Here is a 17,109-nt window from a genome sequence, read left to right as displayed (position 1 = left end):
ATGTTGTTGTTGCAAACGATTTTTGCATTGTATTACCTTATAGGCCTATTGTTTTATTTTAGAAAGACACAAAATATTTCCATGCGTACAGAATTATGTGTGTGCATTTAATCTATATAAAATGGAAACATGGGTTATAGCTTGCAAGTATTTAGCTGGGAGATTAATTAATTGTTTACAGTCGTACTGTTTAGACATGGACATATCACACAAAGGGAAAAATCAGGATAGGGCTTCAAGAGTTAATGATCACCCGTGTCTTTTGGGAGAAGATGATGTAAACCCCTACATCATGTGACACTTTAATAAATAATAGCCCACAGCACACAGAAACAAACCCATTGAGGGTTTGATCAGAACAGACGATCGCTGTCAAGACGAAAACCATAGGAAGGGACCAGGGAGAGCGCATATTCGTATCGGAGTGAAAAAAGATGTGCTGCCTGCCAGTAGAACACGCGTTGCCAGTGATTTACGGTTCAGTCTCTGCTTACAGATCCATACCATGCACGGGGACACTTGCATCCCGCCTGAGACGGATCGGGGACCAGTTCGAAAAAAGGCGCATGTCAAGAGAGAAGGACAGCGTGGAGAACGTCAGCAGCAGAGGGAACACATGTAAACATTTACACATAATGTGCACGGCAATACAAGTCACTCTCCTCATACTATATGTCAGAAAGCGACATCTGTAGAAGCAACAGTTCATCGCTGAGCGACGTTGAAGCCAGCAACAGGTAAGCATCATCCGAGTTTAGATCAGTTTTGATTCACGAAAATTGGATCAAAACAATAATGTCTATCTGTAATAACCTATTAGACACAATGTGTAACAAAAATGATTGTGCATATCTTCACCTAGAAGCCTCTGCATCACGGAGTGCAGCAGTTGAGTGTTTACATAAGTGATGTTGCGCCACATGGACGGAAAGTCATGGATTGGCATTGGACTGTGCGTCTCGATGTGGAATCTGCGCAGGATCTACGAAGGCATGATCAAGAACACGTTTTTTTCTGTTACTGAGGCCAGAGGCACTGTTGGGTATCCGTAGTATCTTTGGACAATGCAATTTATAGACCAACTGGGTTTGTTGTATTTGCTAGTTGAGTTACAGATGATTGTTTTGTTTGACAGTCCGTTGCAATCATCCGGCGATTTATGGTACACAAGAGAGACTAAATATACTAAGCTGACGTCATTCTCCCTTGGTGTTTGATAAGGGAAAAATTGACAAACATTTCTCAAGCTTTCCCTCTTATATAGCACGGTTGAACAACCAACCGTTGAATAACCAATGTTACATGTTGTGCACTATATGACTACACTGGGCAGAATAAGCTGGAAAGGGAACATGTCTTTGGGGTTTTATAACCATGTAAAGAGACATGAATTAAAAGCTTTCTTTTGCACATTGCACTGAAATGTTTTTATAAGCAATCACAATGGCTAAAGGTCTTCAATTTTCACTGTAAAACCAAGACCAATGCATTTTGGCGTGATGTTTTTGTATTCTTACTTTGTTTCTTTGTATGAGAAGATTTTAAAAATGCATTTTGATAAATCTTTCGGAAATATTTTCTAGAAGTTTTCTAAAGGGCTTTGGAAACTTTGTGCCAGTGTTATTTCAAAACGGGCAGCAAATAGCATGTTAATAATGTTTACATAAGCAAATGCTTTTAAATATTTGTGCAACCTGTGTTGTTTTTTCCCCAGTCACATATGTATATACTTGGCAGGTAAAGTACCAATTACCATGTAAAAAATGTGCATATTAAAGAGGACATACACTGAACAAGACTGTTGAACACTGAAACTTGCCATTTTATTTACTGTTTTGAGTAGCTTAAATAATATGACGGTCAATAATGATTTCAAATAAAAAAATGCTGTTAATATTCAGACAATGCTGTGTTCACATTTTAATTACTCAGTTGAGTGGCAAATACAAAACTAACAGTGCAATACTGCAACAGAGCCACATAATGTGCAGATCAGTATGCATGTACCAGGTAGCCATTGCCAACACAGTCTTTGACACATTAATGGAATTTTTGAGTTTCTTGTCTCTTTTGTAGTATTCAATGTCTACATTCATGTAACAACCAGTGACTAAAACGTATGAGCCTGTGACTACAGAGATGTCCAGTTCTGTGCCAGACCTCTGGGGAATGTTTAGAAGCGGCTAATAGATCTGAAAGTGTGCCGAGGTGGTGCCATCCTTCCAGCAGCGTACCGTCTCAATGACTGCCGAGCGGCACAGCGGGCATGTTCGCTCTCGATCAAACCACTGGCACAGACAGTCCTCACAGAAGACGTGCTAGTTGGCACAAAAACACAAAAAGGAAATGATTCATTTCAACAGTGAAGCTTTGACCTTTTGTTTCCAATGTTTTTTAGTGGGAGAAAACTGCAAAGCAACCTTTCTTTTTGATAGCAACTGCATTATGTAAACCTCTACTAAACCTTACATCTTATGAATGTGGCTCTGATCTTCAATAACAGAAAGTATGGGGTGCTTAACATCGTCCCAGACAGCGAAGATGTGAAAGCTCCTAAGAGATCATCCTCACTCTGTCTGACACTGGCCAGAGGGTGTCTTTAGGTGGGGTAGTAGAAGTGAGCATTTGGCATACATGTACAGTTGGCTTGGGGTCACTAAGAAATGCCCCATGACAGCATCCATGAAGTTGAGTTTGAATATGAAATTTAGCCAAAATGAACTACGATGTAGTCATGGATTTTTTACTTGTGATAGTAATTGTGTTCTTAAGACTTTCCTTTAGTCAAAGAGTTTCCTTTTGCTTTTCAAAATCAACTGAGGGATCCCAAACTTTTGAACAATGCTGTATGTAATACCTGGCAGAGCAAAGCCACAGGGTCTCTGAACTCAGACTGGCAGATGGCACACACGTCTCCTGCTTCAGTGCACTGCTGGCTGCTAGCCCTCATGCCGTAACTCTGCAAGAACAACAAAACAAAACAAAACAAAACAAATGAAGCAAAGCATGATAATGCTTCATAGCAGGGACATTGGTAAGTAGAAGACGCCAACCTGCAATCCCATAGTACAGCAGAATCGTTTTAACCACTAACTTTCTACTATTCCATCATGTCACATGAGTTAAAGCAAAGTTTCCCCCACTCGGTGGCCATCTTGGGAACACAATTTGGGCAATTATTGGACATCTATTTTCCTATTCAAGTGAATGGGGAGGCATACAGGAAGGCATGGGATATGTGTTGACAACTGCCATATTGGAGTTACGAACTACGCCTAGGCATGTCTATGGAGGATTCTTTGAGTGCTGTGTCTCGTCATTAGAAAGTCTTTGGTTGAAAGTGAAAAAAGACATACATGCAGCCTACCTGAGAGCTACACAGAACCACCAAGGCTTTGCGGATGGCTGATATTCTCCCACAAACATCAAAGGACTGAAAAAAAAACAAGATTGTGGTAACTTGGTCATTCAAACAGTCATTATAGGAGTCTACTACAACACAATTCTTTTTAGTGTTATTTTGTATAGTCATCATAGGAGTACTACAGAAACCAATCTGTGTCAGCTTGAGGTCTAAGTTAACGTCATTACTTTCAAAACCTTCTCATGTATTGTAACAGGGCATACACAGAATATTACCAAAGAGGTTTTTGTTCTCTTCATCTTTTAACATAGCTTTGCTTTATGATCAGGAAGCATCAAATAGGGGTAATTCCATGTCAAATCAGATAAGGTTGCTGCTGCAGCATCTCAGATTTTGTTCAAACCTTGTCTAAATGAAGAAACCAATGTGAAAGTAGCTCAGTAGGTGGGCATTTAGTGTAAATAGGGTCAATGATGTACCATAGATATATAAATGGAGTCAAAATCATTGTTCTTGTCAGGGACAAAAATGAAAATGCATTGGTACAATGTAACCAAGTAAGTGTATTTATCTATGAATGAAACATGGTACATCATGGTACATGAAAAAACAGAGCTTTTCCCACATTGATTTTTGTGTTCCTGCTACTGTAGCTACCCCACATACCATTTTAGTCCTACACAAATTACCAAAAAAATGCATACTGTATCACAGCTCGTTGTATCCTTAATATCATCATGTGCATTTATTGCAGAGTCCTGAAATATTGGCTCAACCTTCATAAAGTATTGTCTTTACCGATACAATACTGATCCTGATGCCATGTGGACACAATAGATTCGTTTACAAGACCCTCAATATCATTAGTTTTGCGATCTGTTCAAAATCTAGCGCCTTGCAGTACAAACCTTTAATGGTCCATTCATACTGAGAATATGTTTCCCTTCTATCCTATTGGGCAGGCATAGGAATAATACTTTTTAAGATATCAATGCCCAAACATGGCCTTCACAGTAACGCATTTCTGAGAGTGTAAACATTATACAAAATCAAGGGTGAAACAGGTCTACACATTAAGTCGACAAACTTTCAGCAACATCTGAGACATTTTCCTAGATTTTGTCTGATTTGACATAGAAATGACCCATATAGAGACATTTTGTTGTTTCTTCTGGCTTTTCCTTTCCTTCTCTCATCTGAATTATGACTGTTGAAACTTTCACAACATCACTTAATTTTTTTTTATCTTAACCTCATCCATCTTTGTCTATATTGCTTTCGCCTTGATAAAGCAGATATAAAATATCACATTCAAACATGAATACATATAGAATTCTGTATTGCCTCAACACATCCCTCTTCCTTTCATCAAGCTGGACATTTACTAAAATGTGTGCAAAGCTATCACTCACCTACTCTAGTAAAGTATTTGTGCCTGATTCATTAGCATGATGTATACAATTTTCACATTTAAATATCAATAATATGGGAGGTACAATATATAGTTGACTTCAGAGTCCTTCAAAGCCCTTACACATCCTTATTCCTATCATACATATCACAGGCTCCTCTCATGACACTTGTGGTTCAGATCAACATCCTGCTGCAGCCACCATGTCTGCTGGCACAGCTCTGTCTTGGGTTCTTAACCAGAGAAATCCATCTACTTTGTTGCATGTGTTCCACCTCGCCATTCAACCCAGTGCGCTGTTTCTGTGGCACTGCCACACTAATTTTGCAATATGCTGCTACACTGACTCTTCCAGACAACAGCTGTGGCTTCGCTGAACTGTTTTACTTGTATTATTTCTCTCATTTCATATCCTTGATTGCTGCTGATGTGGAACAGTCTCTTAAATTTTGATATCTCCAAAATCCATGCATCTTTTCTTTTTTTTTTTTTTTTTTTTTACCAGACAGAGGCTGAGAGCAGACAGAGGCTGAGCAGATATGGTATCAAATCAGCAAGCAGCATTACCTTGCAAAGGCTGTAGATGATTATCAGCATGGCCCCGAGGAAATAGCTGTTTGAAGGGTCTTCCCCCATAATGTACTTGTACCACAACTGGATGGGCACCAAAGCCCGGAACAGTTGACTCAGCTCCTCTATGATCAAATAGAACTTCCCCTGGTGTGACAAGAGGGAGATGAAGGTCACAAAGAGAAAGGCTGTCTAGGACTGAAGGATGAAGGACTGAAAAACATGCTGATCAAGTCTGAGGTTAGCAGAGATTAACAGAATTGTATGACCGTTGTGACCGTTACTAACTGATAATGGAAAGTCACTTCAACAGATTGTATGTCAAAGTAAAAAAGCAAGCATATGTACCATCTTACTATATTCTACCAAGTTACTGCTTCTTATCCTCTTTACAATAGGCACAGGCTGACATGCATGATAAGTGAATCACTGGGCAGCAGGTTAAAAGTGTTCAGTGAACACCAGCATGGCTTTAGCACTGCTGCATGACCCTTCCTTAAAGACCAGTCTCCCATAGCAGCTGAGGCTGCCCGCACCTGGCCCGCATCCAAGCCAAGTCTCCCCCGTAAAGAGTGAGCTTCCATTACGAGGTACAGTAGAGCTGGGGGCCTTGTCAAACTGGAGCTACCACACACAGATACAACCCTGCAGGGTGTGCGTGAGAGAGAGAGAGAGAGAGAGAGAGAGAGAGAGAGAGAGAGAGAACGAGCTTCAGGGAGCCAAGCGGCAGAGACGTCCGCCACAGGCCTGGCCTGCCTCCAGAGTTCGGCAGCTTCACAGCAGCGTGGGCAGTTTACCCACGCTGCACGACAGGCTGGCAGCCACCCGCACCACCTGCCACCCCTTCCCTCTCTCCCTTCTCGCTCAGCCACAGCGCCAACCCGTGGGCGCCGCTCCTCACATCAGTGCCCCCTCGCCCAGGGAGAGCGTCGCTGACAGAGGTCACCCGCGTCTCTGAGGATCTGTGCAATGATTAAAGTCCCAGGCAAGGTAAAGCAATAAATACACAAACAGATTAAAAACAATAACAAAACCACCAGAGCTAAGTGATCACATTACGCCCATAAACATGCCGCCATGCATAATGAGCCGATGGATATCGCCTGACAGCGATTAATCACTCTTGTTGGATCCCCCACTAACTGCCTGACAGAGGTGGGCGACCTCTACCACTAGGCAATTTATCTTTGCCTTCATTCCTTAAGCGAAGCCCAAACCACAACTGGACCACAGCCAGGAACTGAAAGATAGCCCACTCTCTGAGAAGGTGCTTATTTTTCTGATATTTGTAGTGGAGTAAACCCACCAGCCGACATTTTCAAATGTGCGTCAGTCAGGCAAACAAAGCGGCCATTTGATCCTTTTGATGCGCCGTAACAACTTTACAGGGATGACCAGAGAACCTTGGGCTAGCCAGCATGTTTCGCTGTTGGGTCTGGTATCATTCAATCTTTAAGTCATTGTAAAGTAACAGACTGGAACTGAATATCATTATAGACCGAGATTTAAGGTTAAAGCAAACAAGGCCCATCTATGAGGTACAGAAGTGTCAAACACAATCAGAACGTCACTGATCGTTCCTCCCGAGCATCAAAATAGTACAACATGGCAATTGAGGTGTTACGCCATACTGTGGAACTCTAAAGCTACAATGTAACAAACACACATCCATAGAAACGCTCCATAGAATGTGTCCTGCTGTTGAGGGGGGGGCAGGAGCGGCGAGACCAGGAGCAGGAGTAGCGGGTGGCACGGTGACGGAGATGCTCTCTCCCATAAACAAGACAACAGGCGGGGCCCATGGGAGCGGTGACCTCACTCCGCCACGCTCCCGGCGGGACATGAGCTCACAGCCTGCGTGCCTGCTCGCATTGATTGGCCTGTGCATCAGGGCAACACGGGCAAACTCGGTCACCCCTGGTCCGCATCGTCCACACGCGGCGACTGACTATTGCCACCATGATGGAGAGGATGCTCAACAGGACCAGAGCACAATACGTTGATATCCTCATAATTACTGCCTGAGGAACTCTAGAGGAATTGTTCTCTATGTCAACGTTCCGGGAGGCAGTAAGATGTATTACTGTTGGTCACACTTTGATAGTGGTCAAATCAAATAGTGAAAAGGTTTTTTTCCATGACTCATCGAAAGCATCCAAAATGCAAGACTGCAACATAATGGACTAAATAAAATTAAACTAAATAAACAGTTAATGAAATATTTTTCTATAAGAATAAAATGGCATTTCTAACCGAATCCCACAGCAGGTATTATCTATTTTATCATGGCGATTTCTTACCCTGGATTTGAAAGCCAGGAGGATTTTGGGAAGGAACAGAATGATGCATTTGAATCCAATGGTGATATACTTCAGGACAAAATCAGTGATGCCAACCACCCAGATGAGATCGAAGAAGTCAAAGCTGTTGATACTTGGCTTGGCAAATATAAGGCTGTAAGAATAGAATAATAAAAAAGTCTGCTGTCAGAGAGAGACATGGATCAACATTAGCATGACCATGAGAGGGCTTGTGAAGGCCTTTGCTTTGCACTTGGCCAGAAATGGGGATGTAATATACCAGAAATACTCACATGCTAAGAAGACACATGGTAAAATATACCTACGGAAAACCAAAGATGCATTGCAGGAATTTGAAAAAATGGGACAAATGAAGGAATGAAACGCAAAAACAACATCAACAGACTCCAAACACAAATGTATGATGTCATGCGCCTCTAAAAAAAAAAACACAAACACACACACACACAACCCAACACAACAGAATTCTACATGGCATGAATAACTAAGTAGAGAAAATGAAGATGAATAAACTGAGTCACTGAGTAAACAGTTTTCACAACGTAGGTGTAAACATGAACATGATCATGAAGGATTGGACTGTGGTGCACTGAGAGCCAGCTCATTAATAATAAGCATGTTAAAGGTGGGCCTACCTGTTGTAGAGCTCTTCTGAACTAAATGTGTAATACAGGTACGCAATGTTCCCTGCGAGGAAAACCACAATCCAGAGCGTGACAAACACAGACCTCTCCTCCTGTAACACACAAATAGAGGTTAAGCACAGTTCTTTGGTCACATTCATCACAGAACCAAAGAGGCACCTGTACTGGATATTGTAAATCTATATTTCTTTATGAAGGTGACTTTACTTGGACCTAGACAGTGCTATCAGTAGAGAGAGGAACTGTGAATTATTACCCGTAAAGACACCTGGTGTTTCAGAGCCGAGTTGGCAAAGGCAAACGTGCTTGCCATTCCAATACATACAGCAATACCTAGAAACGACAATGGCAAAGGACACAGCATCAAGCAAAATCTTCTAAGCAGGGCAAGACTGATCAACCACAAAACTATGCTTAATGCGCAAAAGATCAATCAATGACTTTATCAGGAGATTGTGAGAAAACCTCAAAGCTAGTGTTTTAGATGGCATACATCAACGTTTCTAAACCCAGCTGTATGCTTGTATACTGAGGTTGCACTTGTTCTGAAAACACTTAGGTAGGCGCTGAGCAGCTAGGCCCAGTGTTTTGAAACATATTGTATACATATCCTGCAAACAAATGACTGCTGCAGTCAGTATGAAAACTGGCACATGGTGAGGTTTGCCGATGATTTGTTATTGCAAGGATGAGAAAATCCAGTTTTGGATGATTTTGATGCTTGATGTGATGCTGTATTTTTACAGCTTAATACAACCAAAACCAAAGAGATGTCAATCGATTTCAGACTAAAATCCCCAGTCCCTACACATACCTAGCCTGGCTAGCGCCTACCACTTCTCAAATGAGACGTGGTCTGGCAACCAGACATTCATTTTCTCGTATTTGAAAAAATGCCCAGATCCGTTCATTGGGCACCACGGATGTCTATCAAATGCGTCTGTGCATAGCTCATCATGGTCTTGCTTTTTCCCCTGTTCTGTGATTGGTCGCCAACATCTGGCGAAAATTTGGGTGTTCGTTTCCAGACTGCCTTAGCAGCGTGAATGAAATCACCGCGAAAGGCAGGATGGGAACACCAAGGCTAACACATACCATCATTAGGGGGGAGAATATAGAGTGCAGAGACGTACAGTTCAACCAGAAAGTTTTCAGACCCTTTCAAGTTTACCACATTATGGTATGACTCAGACTCATCTTAAAATGATTTTTTTTTTTGTTTCTCATTAAGCTACACACAATACTCCAACACTCCACAAAAAAACAGGAAAATTAACTTTACAAGTGAATGCAAAACCGAGGGACACACCGTTACACCCCATTTTAGAAAATGTGCAGGACTCATTTACCCACTTCACTCAGAATTCCTGACCCTCCCTTCAGGTACCTATTCCGGGGTACCAAGGATTAAAACAAACTGTTGTGTGTTGTATTGTCTTGGCCTATAAAACTATTTGCCCTCTGGGATTTTAATAAAGTTGAAATTAAAGACCTGACAGATTAGATGAAATTGTCATTAGCCATGTCCATTTCCTATGAATGTATACTGATGAATGATGAGTGCACTATTGTTAGGCCTGTATGCCCACGTGAATGAGAGTGTGTGCTTGTGTTTGTGTGCAAACATGCCTCCTTACCTAACTTATGCTGGAAACACACTTTGACCAGGAGTATTAGGATAAAGGGGATGCCCCTCTGCAACCAGCTGACCACTGCCTTAAGCTCTGAGAGGGCCGGTGCAGGGGTGGAGGGGTCCTCGCCCACCTCGTCCCGGCTGCTGTGGCGGTCAGTGACGGAGGAGGAGGCCGAGTGCAGCAGCGAGGAGCGGCTCTGCGATGCCTGGTGGAAGTGGTGATGGTGATGAAGATGGTGCTGGGCCTGGCGAGGCAGGAACGGCTGGCTCTCGGTGCGGTGGGAACTCTCCTCCCTGGAGGACGTGGTCATCTGGATGAACACGTCCGGAGGCGAGCCCAAGACCAGCCCAGCAGCCTGGAAGGGTGCCGAGGTCACCGCGCCAGACGACACCCCAACCAATCCAGAGAAGAGTTGCTGAGGGGTTGTGGGAGAGTCTGGCTTAAGGCAGTCAAATACTCCACCTTCATCGAGGCTGCTTTCAGAGCCTAGTGTTTGGCTCCTGTTCCTATGACAAAGAAACAACAGAATTACATTTATTTCACAGTTTATGTCACAGTGAGTGAACTGAAATAAAACTGTATGCAAACCTCTCTGGTGGCATGCCATCTGTGTTACTGCTGTGTCTTCTCTGCATGGCACCCAGTCTGTCAGCAAGTGCTCCAAAACTGAACATGGACGGAATCAAATTAATCGTCAACACGTCTTGTGACAAAGCTAGCGTGGAACAGTAGTCATTCTATGCTTAAAAACAACTTAACCAAAGCATAGCACATCATATGGGATGAACAGAAAGAATAAAGAGGGGGGGACTGGAAAATAAACAATGCACAAAAGCACTTGCACGAAGATAGACTGCAATGAATGAATTAGCTAGACACGCTAGCACTGACATGACTAGCAATGTTGAATGGCACTGAAGACTATTTACATAACACCTTGATATTAACAAGGGGCTTTAGTAGTTCACGATGCCTTCTTACCGTACACATACTACATTTAGCTGTTCATTCAGTTATGGCCAGCTGTTTGACCACAGCTACACCTGTTAGCAGAGTTTACCTACTACTCCAATCTGCAATGTACATGGGCGGGTCTTAGCCATCAGTTTTCCGGTATGACGTTATTTACAGAACCAATCAGAAAATATTTCACCATCCGCCAGCCAGTCACACAGCTCGTTCGGACAGGATCCCCTGGGACCTGGAAAATTGTTTTGGTTCTCTGCAGTGCTAGATGCTACTGCTTTGACAAGGCCACAGTAACGTTCATTTATCCCATGCTTAGCTAGCAGTAGCCACAGCGCAGGGCTGAAAACCTCTCTAACAGCTAAGTGTTGTGTGACATTTGAATAAGAAGAGTCTACATACATAACGTTACAATTTTACTGTAGGATGCTTGTATTGTCGTTAACATACATTAACAACTGGGTCGTTTACCGTAAACATATTTAAGTTAATAACGAGCTAATTAGCAAGACCTGGCTAACGGCTAGTCAGTTAACGTTAGCGATAAATACCAACACAGAGTTGTCTTGTCATGAGCACAAGCTTGTCAATAGCGTTAGGCGTACTGTTATAATCGGTGTGTTGACCTAGTAGAGAATTGGCTCACATCGGCAAGATCATTTTTAATGTTTTATTTAAAAATGGGTTAGAAAAGCACCGTTTTCTTAATGGAAACGAGGGTTCGTCCTACTCAACTAACGTTAATAGCTGTTACCTGGCCTGATAGCTAACAACACATAGCTAACATTAGCTAGCGAGATCCCTCTATCGTAAGTTAATCGAAGTGTCAACGAAATTAGCTAGCTGTCCTACTAGTATCCCCTGCAAGTAGTGCTGACTAATGCAAGGTTAGACGTTATACATTTGTATTCCTTATTGTTTGACCAAAAGAGGTCAAGGGTAATTTCATCAAGCTATCTGTTAGCTACCTGGACCTGGCACATATTCCAAAGAACGTCTCCATGGTGTTACGTAGACTCTTGAGGAAGCGTTGGGTCTTGGGGGTTGTTTTTGGATTGTCCCTGATCTACTTTCTCACTAGTACATTAAAGCGGGTAGGTGCTGTATTCTTTTGTCTTTTGAATATAAAACATGTGAAAAATATGCCATTCGATCTAATTAACCGATGCACTGAATAATCATCTTGTTCGTGCAGGAGGAGCGGACCATCGGAGACCGGACCCTCTTGGAATTGAGGGACTCCGATCATCACATTCCATGGAAGGTCCGATTCAACTTGGGCAATAGCAGCAGACAAATAACACAATGCAGGAATTCTATACAGGGCAAGATTCTCCTCACAGACGAATTAGGTAAAATGCATAATATATGTGTAGTGATGACAGTTGACAATTTCAAATTGTGTTGTTTGCAGTACTGGACCTCTTACGGTGGTGTTTGTCTACACAGGATATGTGTGTGAGCGAAAGGACATGTTGGTGAATGGCTGCTGTAATGTAAATGCACCTAGTTCCCGCCAGTACATTTGCAAAACCTGCCTGGCCAATGGATGCTGCAGCATCTATGAATACTGTGTATCTTGTTGCCTTCAACCTGACAAGGTATTCCGTTTGCTATCCTCACACTGACTGTGGTATTTAAATATGGCATGTTTCACACAGTGAATTGACAGAATGAGGAACAAAAACACTGAAAGTACAACTGTTTTCGTAATTATTGTTAGAAAATACCTGGCTGAGACATCCTTTTATCTATTCTACACCATTTTTTCCTAGCAACCTCTTCTGGAGCGCTTTCTCAACCGGGCTGCAGAGGGTTTTCAGAACCTCTTCACAGCAGTGGAAGATCACTTTGAGCTTTGCCTAGCCAAGTGCAGAACTTCTTCACAAGTACGTGCTTCAGTCAACATTCTTGGAAGGGAACTTTAAAATCAGCTGGTTCTCACATCCTGGTGGAACACCAGACTTTTCGGCTGCCATCTGTGTTGAAAATGACAGCTCTCATGCTAATTTATTTTTTCCCAGTTAAAGCAATATGATGCAAAAATGTCTTGACCCTTTGTTGTCACTTTTCTATGTACTGGCTAGCCCTTAACTCATTAACTGCCATTGACGTCTTTAAACGTCAATTTAGACACATACGTCTATAGACGTCAATTGCCGTTTTCAATGGGGAGGGCTCCTGGGTGGGCTTGGGAACGATCTGGCAGAGTTTCAGGCTTGTAAACAGACTGCACTAGCGATCCGAACCTCTAGATGGCAACAGTGCCATTTGGATCATTAGTATCTGCCTAGAGTGCACAAGTCATGCAGAGACAACTAGCAAACACACTGAAGATCGACCACAGTGGATCTAGTTTGCACGCGATGCAGGGAATAAATATGCTTACTTCTTACATCAAGGATGGAAAACACGTGAATGGTATGATCCATTTACATTGGATATTGCGATATAGACTAACAACAACCTTGCTAGTGCTAGCTTGCTAAGTCTAACATCCTGTTCAGAGTCTTTAGCGACCATCAGAGTCCCTAGCAACCTTGACGAGACTGACGAGATAACAGTGCAATCGTGGTTGACATACTACTGAAACGCTAACGTTGAAAAGTTGATTTTCACAAAAAGATTGTTTTCTCCATGTTTTGGTCAAAAACAGGTGTTTTTAGCAAAACTAACCCATGTTCTACTGACGATTACTAAAGAACGGAAAACGATAGAAACAAGCCGTTTTTCCTGGTGAAAGAAGAGAGTCTACTCTTTCATTTGGTACCTTCGGTGTTTACATAGTCATAAAGCTCACCGTTCGGTGGATCTTGGAAAAACAGTCAAAATGCTGTAAAACGTCTGGCAGTATGGAGCGCTCTGCACTGAAAATCGCTGGCAGCCAATGAGTTAAGGGGCGTTTTTCAAGTGTCTTAATGCTAAAGCGGTACCCAGTGCATTAAGTGTTATATTAGCCTGGCTACCACCAGACTAAGCTCAATCTTTTAAGATTGATCATTAGTCTAGGAAGTCTGCGCTGTACAGTATTTCTACTGAGGCATTACAACAGGCATGATCAATTGGTATAGTTCAAATGGTCTGTACACATTTGGATAGTCCTTCAACCAATCAGACCAACAATCCGGGTGCGCCTGGTGGATAAGCTAGTTTGTGATTGGTTCCAGCAAATGTGGACAGGAAACAGGAGAGATAAATGTGCAGGTTTCCAGCCTGAGCTGGAGGGGAAAATCCAATTGCCAGCAGATCAAGCTGGATTTACCCAGTCTATTAGTATACAGTATTGCATTGCTGCATTCCAAAACAATTCAGAAGTTGGATAATTCCCAATTTCATTCCAGAAAAACTTACAAAAAGTACAACGGAACCAGCAAGTCAGTCTACCCTTACTTCAAAATCTGAACTGAAGGCCAACCTCCAAAGTCCAAGTTGTTTGTAATGTAGCATAATACCAGCTGTTCAGGGCACACAGTATCAATGACAGACACCATTATATATCACTGCTATATCATTATCTCTCTTCAAAATTGATTTGAATTTGAATCTTTTAGAAAAAACTACATGATGTTACTTTTTTTTTTTTTTTTTTTAGATTATTTTTTGGGCTTTTTATGCCTTTATTTGGACAGGACAGTAGAGAGAATGACAGGAAGTGAGTGGGAGAGAGTCAGGGTGGGATCTGGAAAGGACCACGGGGCGGGAATCGAACTCGGGTCTCCAGCGTACGGTGCAGGTGCCCCAGCCAGTTGCGCCACTGCCGGGGCCTACATGATGTTACTTTAATGTCCCTATGAATTTACTGTTAACTGCATTCTCCCCTCTGCTTTTCCAGAGTGTTCAGCATGAAAACACATACAGGAACCCACAAGCCAAATACTGCTATGGAGAAAGCCCACCAGAGCTTCTGCCAATATGACCGATTTGGACACCTCTCCATCTGAGGCTTTCAAATACCGGAATAATGAAGGACACTGGCTGAAGACGTAACACACCAGTCAAGACTCATGAATGTGTTACTCAAATGGAAACTTGACTGAACATTGTATCACCGCTCACCCTCCCCCACCCGCCCATTTCTATCTGCAGTAGACTGATGGGTGGGCTGAGGAAGTTTACAAAAAAAAAAAAAAAAACCTCATGTCTGAAAGTGTACACTTCATAAGTGCATAGACTGCTTTCTTACTTCATCAGAGATGAGCCTTGTGTTTCGTTAGTACCCACATAGCAGCTGGCCTGTGGGAAGATCTAGGCTCACATTTGACCCTGATGTGCCAGGCCTGGGTTCTGATCAGGACCAAAACGATCGCAATCAATGGCTGATGGGGTTGAATTGTTGTATTTTATGTTTCTTACATCATGTCATGGAAGATGCTTTTTTTTGTGTGTTAAACTGGTGAAACCATACTAAACAAATGAGTTTGTTATTGCCCTATGGGAGATTATTGCAAACTACACAAGCAATGGCCATATGTAACAAATACAGTATCTAGTAGAACATAGTCATTTTTTATTTAATAAAAAAACTGTGACAGATCCATACATCTCAATTTGACTGGTGGTTGTATAACACACACAAGTGGTGTATTCCTTAATGTGAATTGGTGAAATGGATATTCCTTTCTGAAATGGAATTGGGAGGTATTTCAAGTTGGTGGTTTTGTGGTAAACTTGGCTAAGTTAACTGACAGTAAGAAGTGCCTAAGCTAAACTTAAGCTTGGTTTAGTTATAGAAATTAAGCCATAGGGCTCCTCTATTAGTTGGTGAACTGTTTCGCTGGGTTAACTTACCCAAGTTTGTCTCTACACCTACTTGAGATACAGATACACCCCACTGATCCATACAGGTGTGAATGTGATTCCTTATAGAATGAATGAGCAACATTGTTTCTGATGAATTCTTTAGTTGTTTGTTGTCATACACATACACCCAGCGGTTATCTTTACTTGTGGGTTGAGGAGGTAATTTGAAACATTCTTAGGGGAACCCCCAGTTGTCTCTCAACGCCACGAGTCCATGACAAGACAGCAGATGCATCAGACCAAGTAACTCTGTGGTAACAACATACTTTTTTTTATGGCAATTAAGTTCACATGGGAAGATCAGGTCCATCACCAGACAATTAATCATCCTGCAGACGCAGAGCATAAAAGCTGTATTGAAATGAAGTAAAAAATAATTATGCCCCCACCAAGTTTTTCTTTGCGTTGACATTTTGATTAATGAGGAGTCATATGGGATTCATTACACCACTGGATCCTGATCAAACCAGAGCCTGCACCTGCTTCCTCTAAAGCACTGTCAGAAGCTCGAGTCAAACTTATGACTGATGAATCTGCATCATAGTCTTACAGTATGTTGCTTCAATAGCCAATGGGAATAAAATAACATCAAAGTTGTTTGCAGATCAGCTGCTTTGGAAAATTACATTTATAAAACAGGTCAAGCGAAATAATTAAAAAAAAAAAAAAACCTTGACAATAGCAATACTTTATTAGTGATGTATATAGATGCAGTTTACCACCAACATTTCAGTCATACAACCACTTCTATTTGTATGCCCTACTATCCAAAGCCTGCTCATAAATAGATAATAATAAATAAATAAAAAACAAATAAATACAACAAAAAAACATCAAATACATTTCATGATACCGTACAATAAAATAAATATAGGTAAGTGCTAACACAAATACCCAATCAAGATGACTTGTGAATAGGAGTTAACATTTGTTAACACGGCATTTCTCTCAATGAGCTTAAAAATTTAACAAACTCTCCCAACACGCCTAGACACCACCTTCTCCTCTCATAGTTAGAGTCCGGCAGCTGGGGTTTACTTGTATTTCTGGAGCATTCTCCTCCCAAAGCTGACTCCACATAATTGCAGCCTTGATTCAGTCTAGCGGCCAACTCGGTCAGCTCTTTCTCTAGCTTGTTATCTCTTAAATCATCTGATTGAACCTTCTTAATTAAATCAACGGCATTGAGCATGTACTTCAGTCCACAGTCAGTTTGGTTCATCAAAAGTTGTTTGGGTTGTGAAATATTGACTGGTTGAATGTCAGTAAACTGCATATCTGACCCACTCACTTTGAAAGCCCGTCTCTACAAAAGAGCAGAACATGCAAGTTCAACACATTGTAAAAGTATGAAACATTGAATCAGAACTTGTGGGATAATGCATACAGTAAACAGACA

At 41.8% G+C, this 17,109-nt stretch overlaps 2 protein-coding genes across 3 annotated transcripts; one reads left to right on the top strand and one right to left on the bottom strand.

Moving 5' to 3' along the window:
• Positions 1–1,801: 1,801 nt before the first annotated feature.
• On the bottom strand, positions 1,802–12,079 carry rnft2 (ring finger protein, transmembrane 2). Of its 2 annotated transcripts, none has more exons than XM_062542511.1 (10): positions 11,879–12,079; positions 10,533–10,610; positions 9,948–10,450; positions 8,567–8,643; positions 8,302–8,402; positions 7,646–7,799; positions 5,343–5,492; positions 3,368–3,433; positions 2,858–2,959; positions 1,802–2,318 (listed from the first exon to the last, which is right to left on the bottom strand). In XM_062542511.1, the coding sequence occupies exons 1-10, from the start codon at positions 11,911–11,913 to the stop codon at positions 2,184–2,186; spliced, it is 1,401 nt and encodes a 466-aa protein (XP_062398495.1). In that variant the 5' UTR covers positions 11,914–12,079; the 3' UTR covers positions 1,802–2,183. The 2 variants fall into 2 exon arrangements, with proteins under 2 accessions (XP_062398495.1, XP_062398496.1); XM_062542512.1 differs by lacking the exon at positions 11,879–12,079 and adding an exon at positions 10,926–11,035.
• Positions 11,171–15,449, top strand: spring1 (SREBF pathway regulator in golgi 1). The gene is made up of 5 exons (XM_062542513.1): positions 11,171–12,004; positions 12,106–12,262; positions 12,360–12,511; positions 12,686–12,799; positions 14,743–15,449. Exons 1-5 carry the CDS (start codon positions 11,912–11,914, stop codon positions 14,824–14,826), a joined length of 600 nt encoding a protein of 199 aa, XP_062398497.1. The 5' UTR covers positions 11,171–11,911; the 3' UTR covers positions 14,827–15,449.
• Positions 15,450–17,109: the final 1,660 nt, after the last annotated feature.

The sequence above is a fragment of the Sardina pilchardus genome, chromosome 8 (assembly GCF_963854185.1).
Source record: "Sardina pilchardus chromosome 8, fSarPil1.1, whole genome shotgun sequence".
Classification (NCBI taxonomy): Eukaryota; Metazoa; Chordata; class Actinopteri; order Clupeiformes; family Clupeidae; genus Sardina; species Sardina pilchardus.
This window is presented reverse-complemented; position numbering and strand designations above follow the sequence as displayed.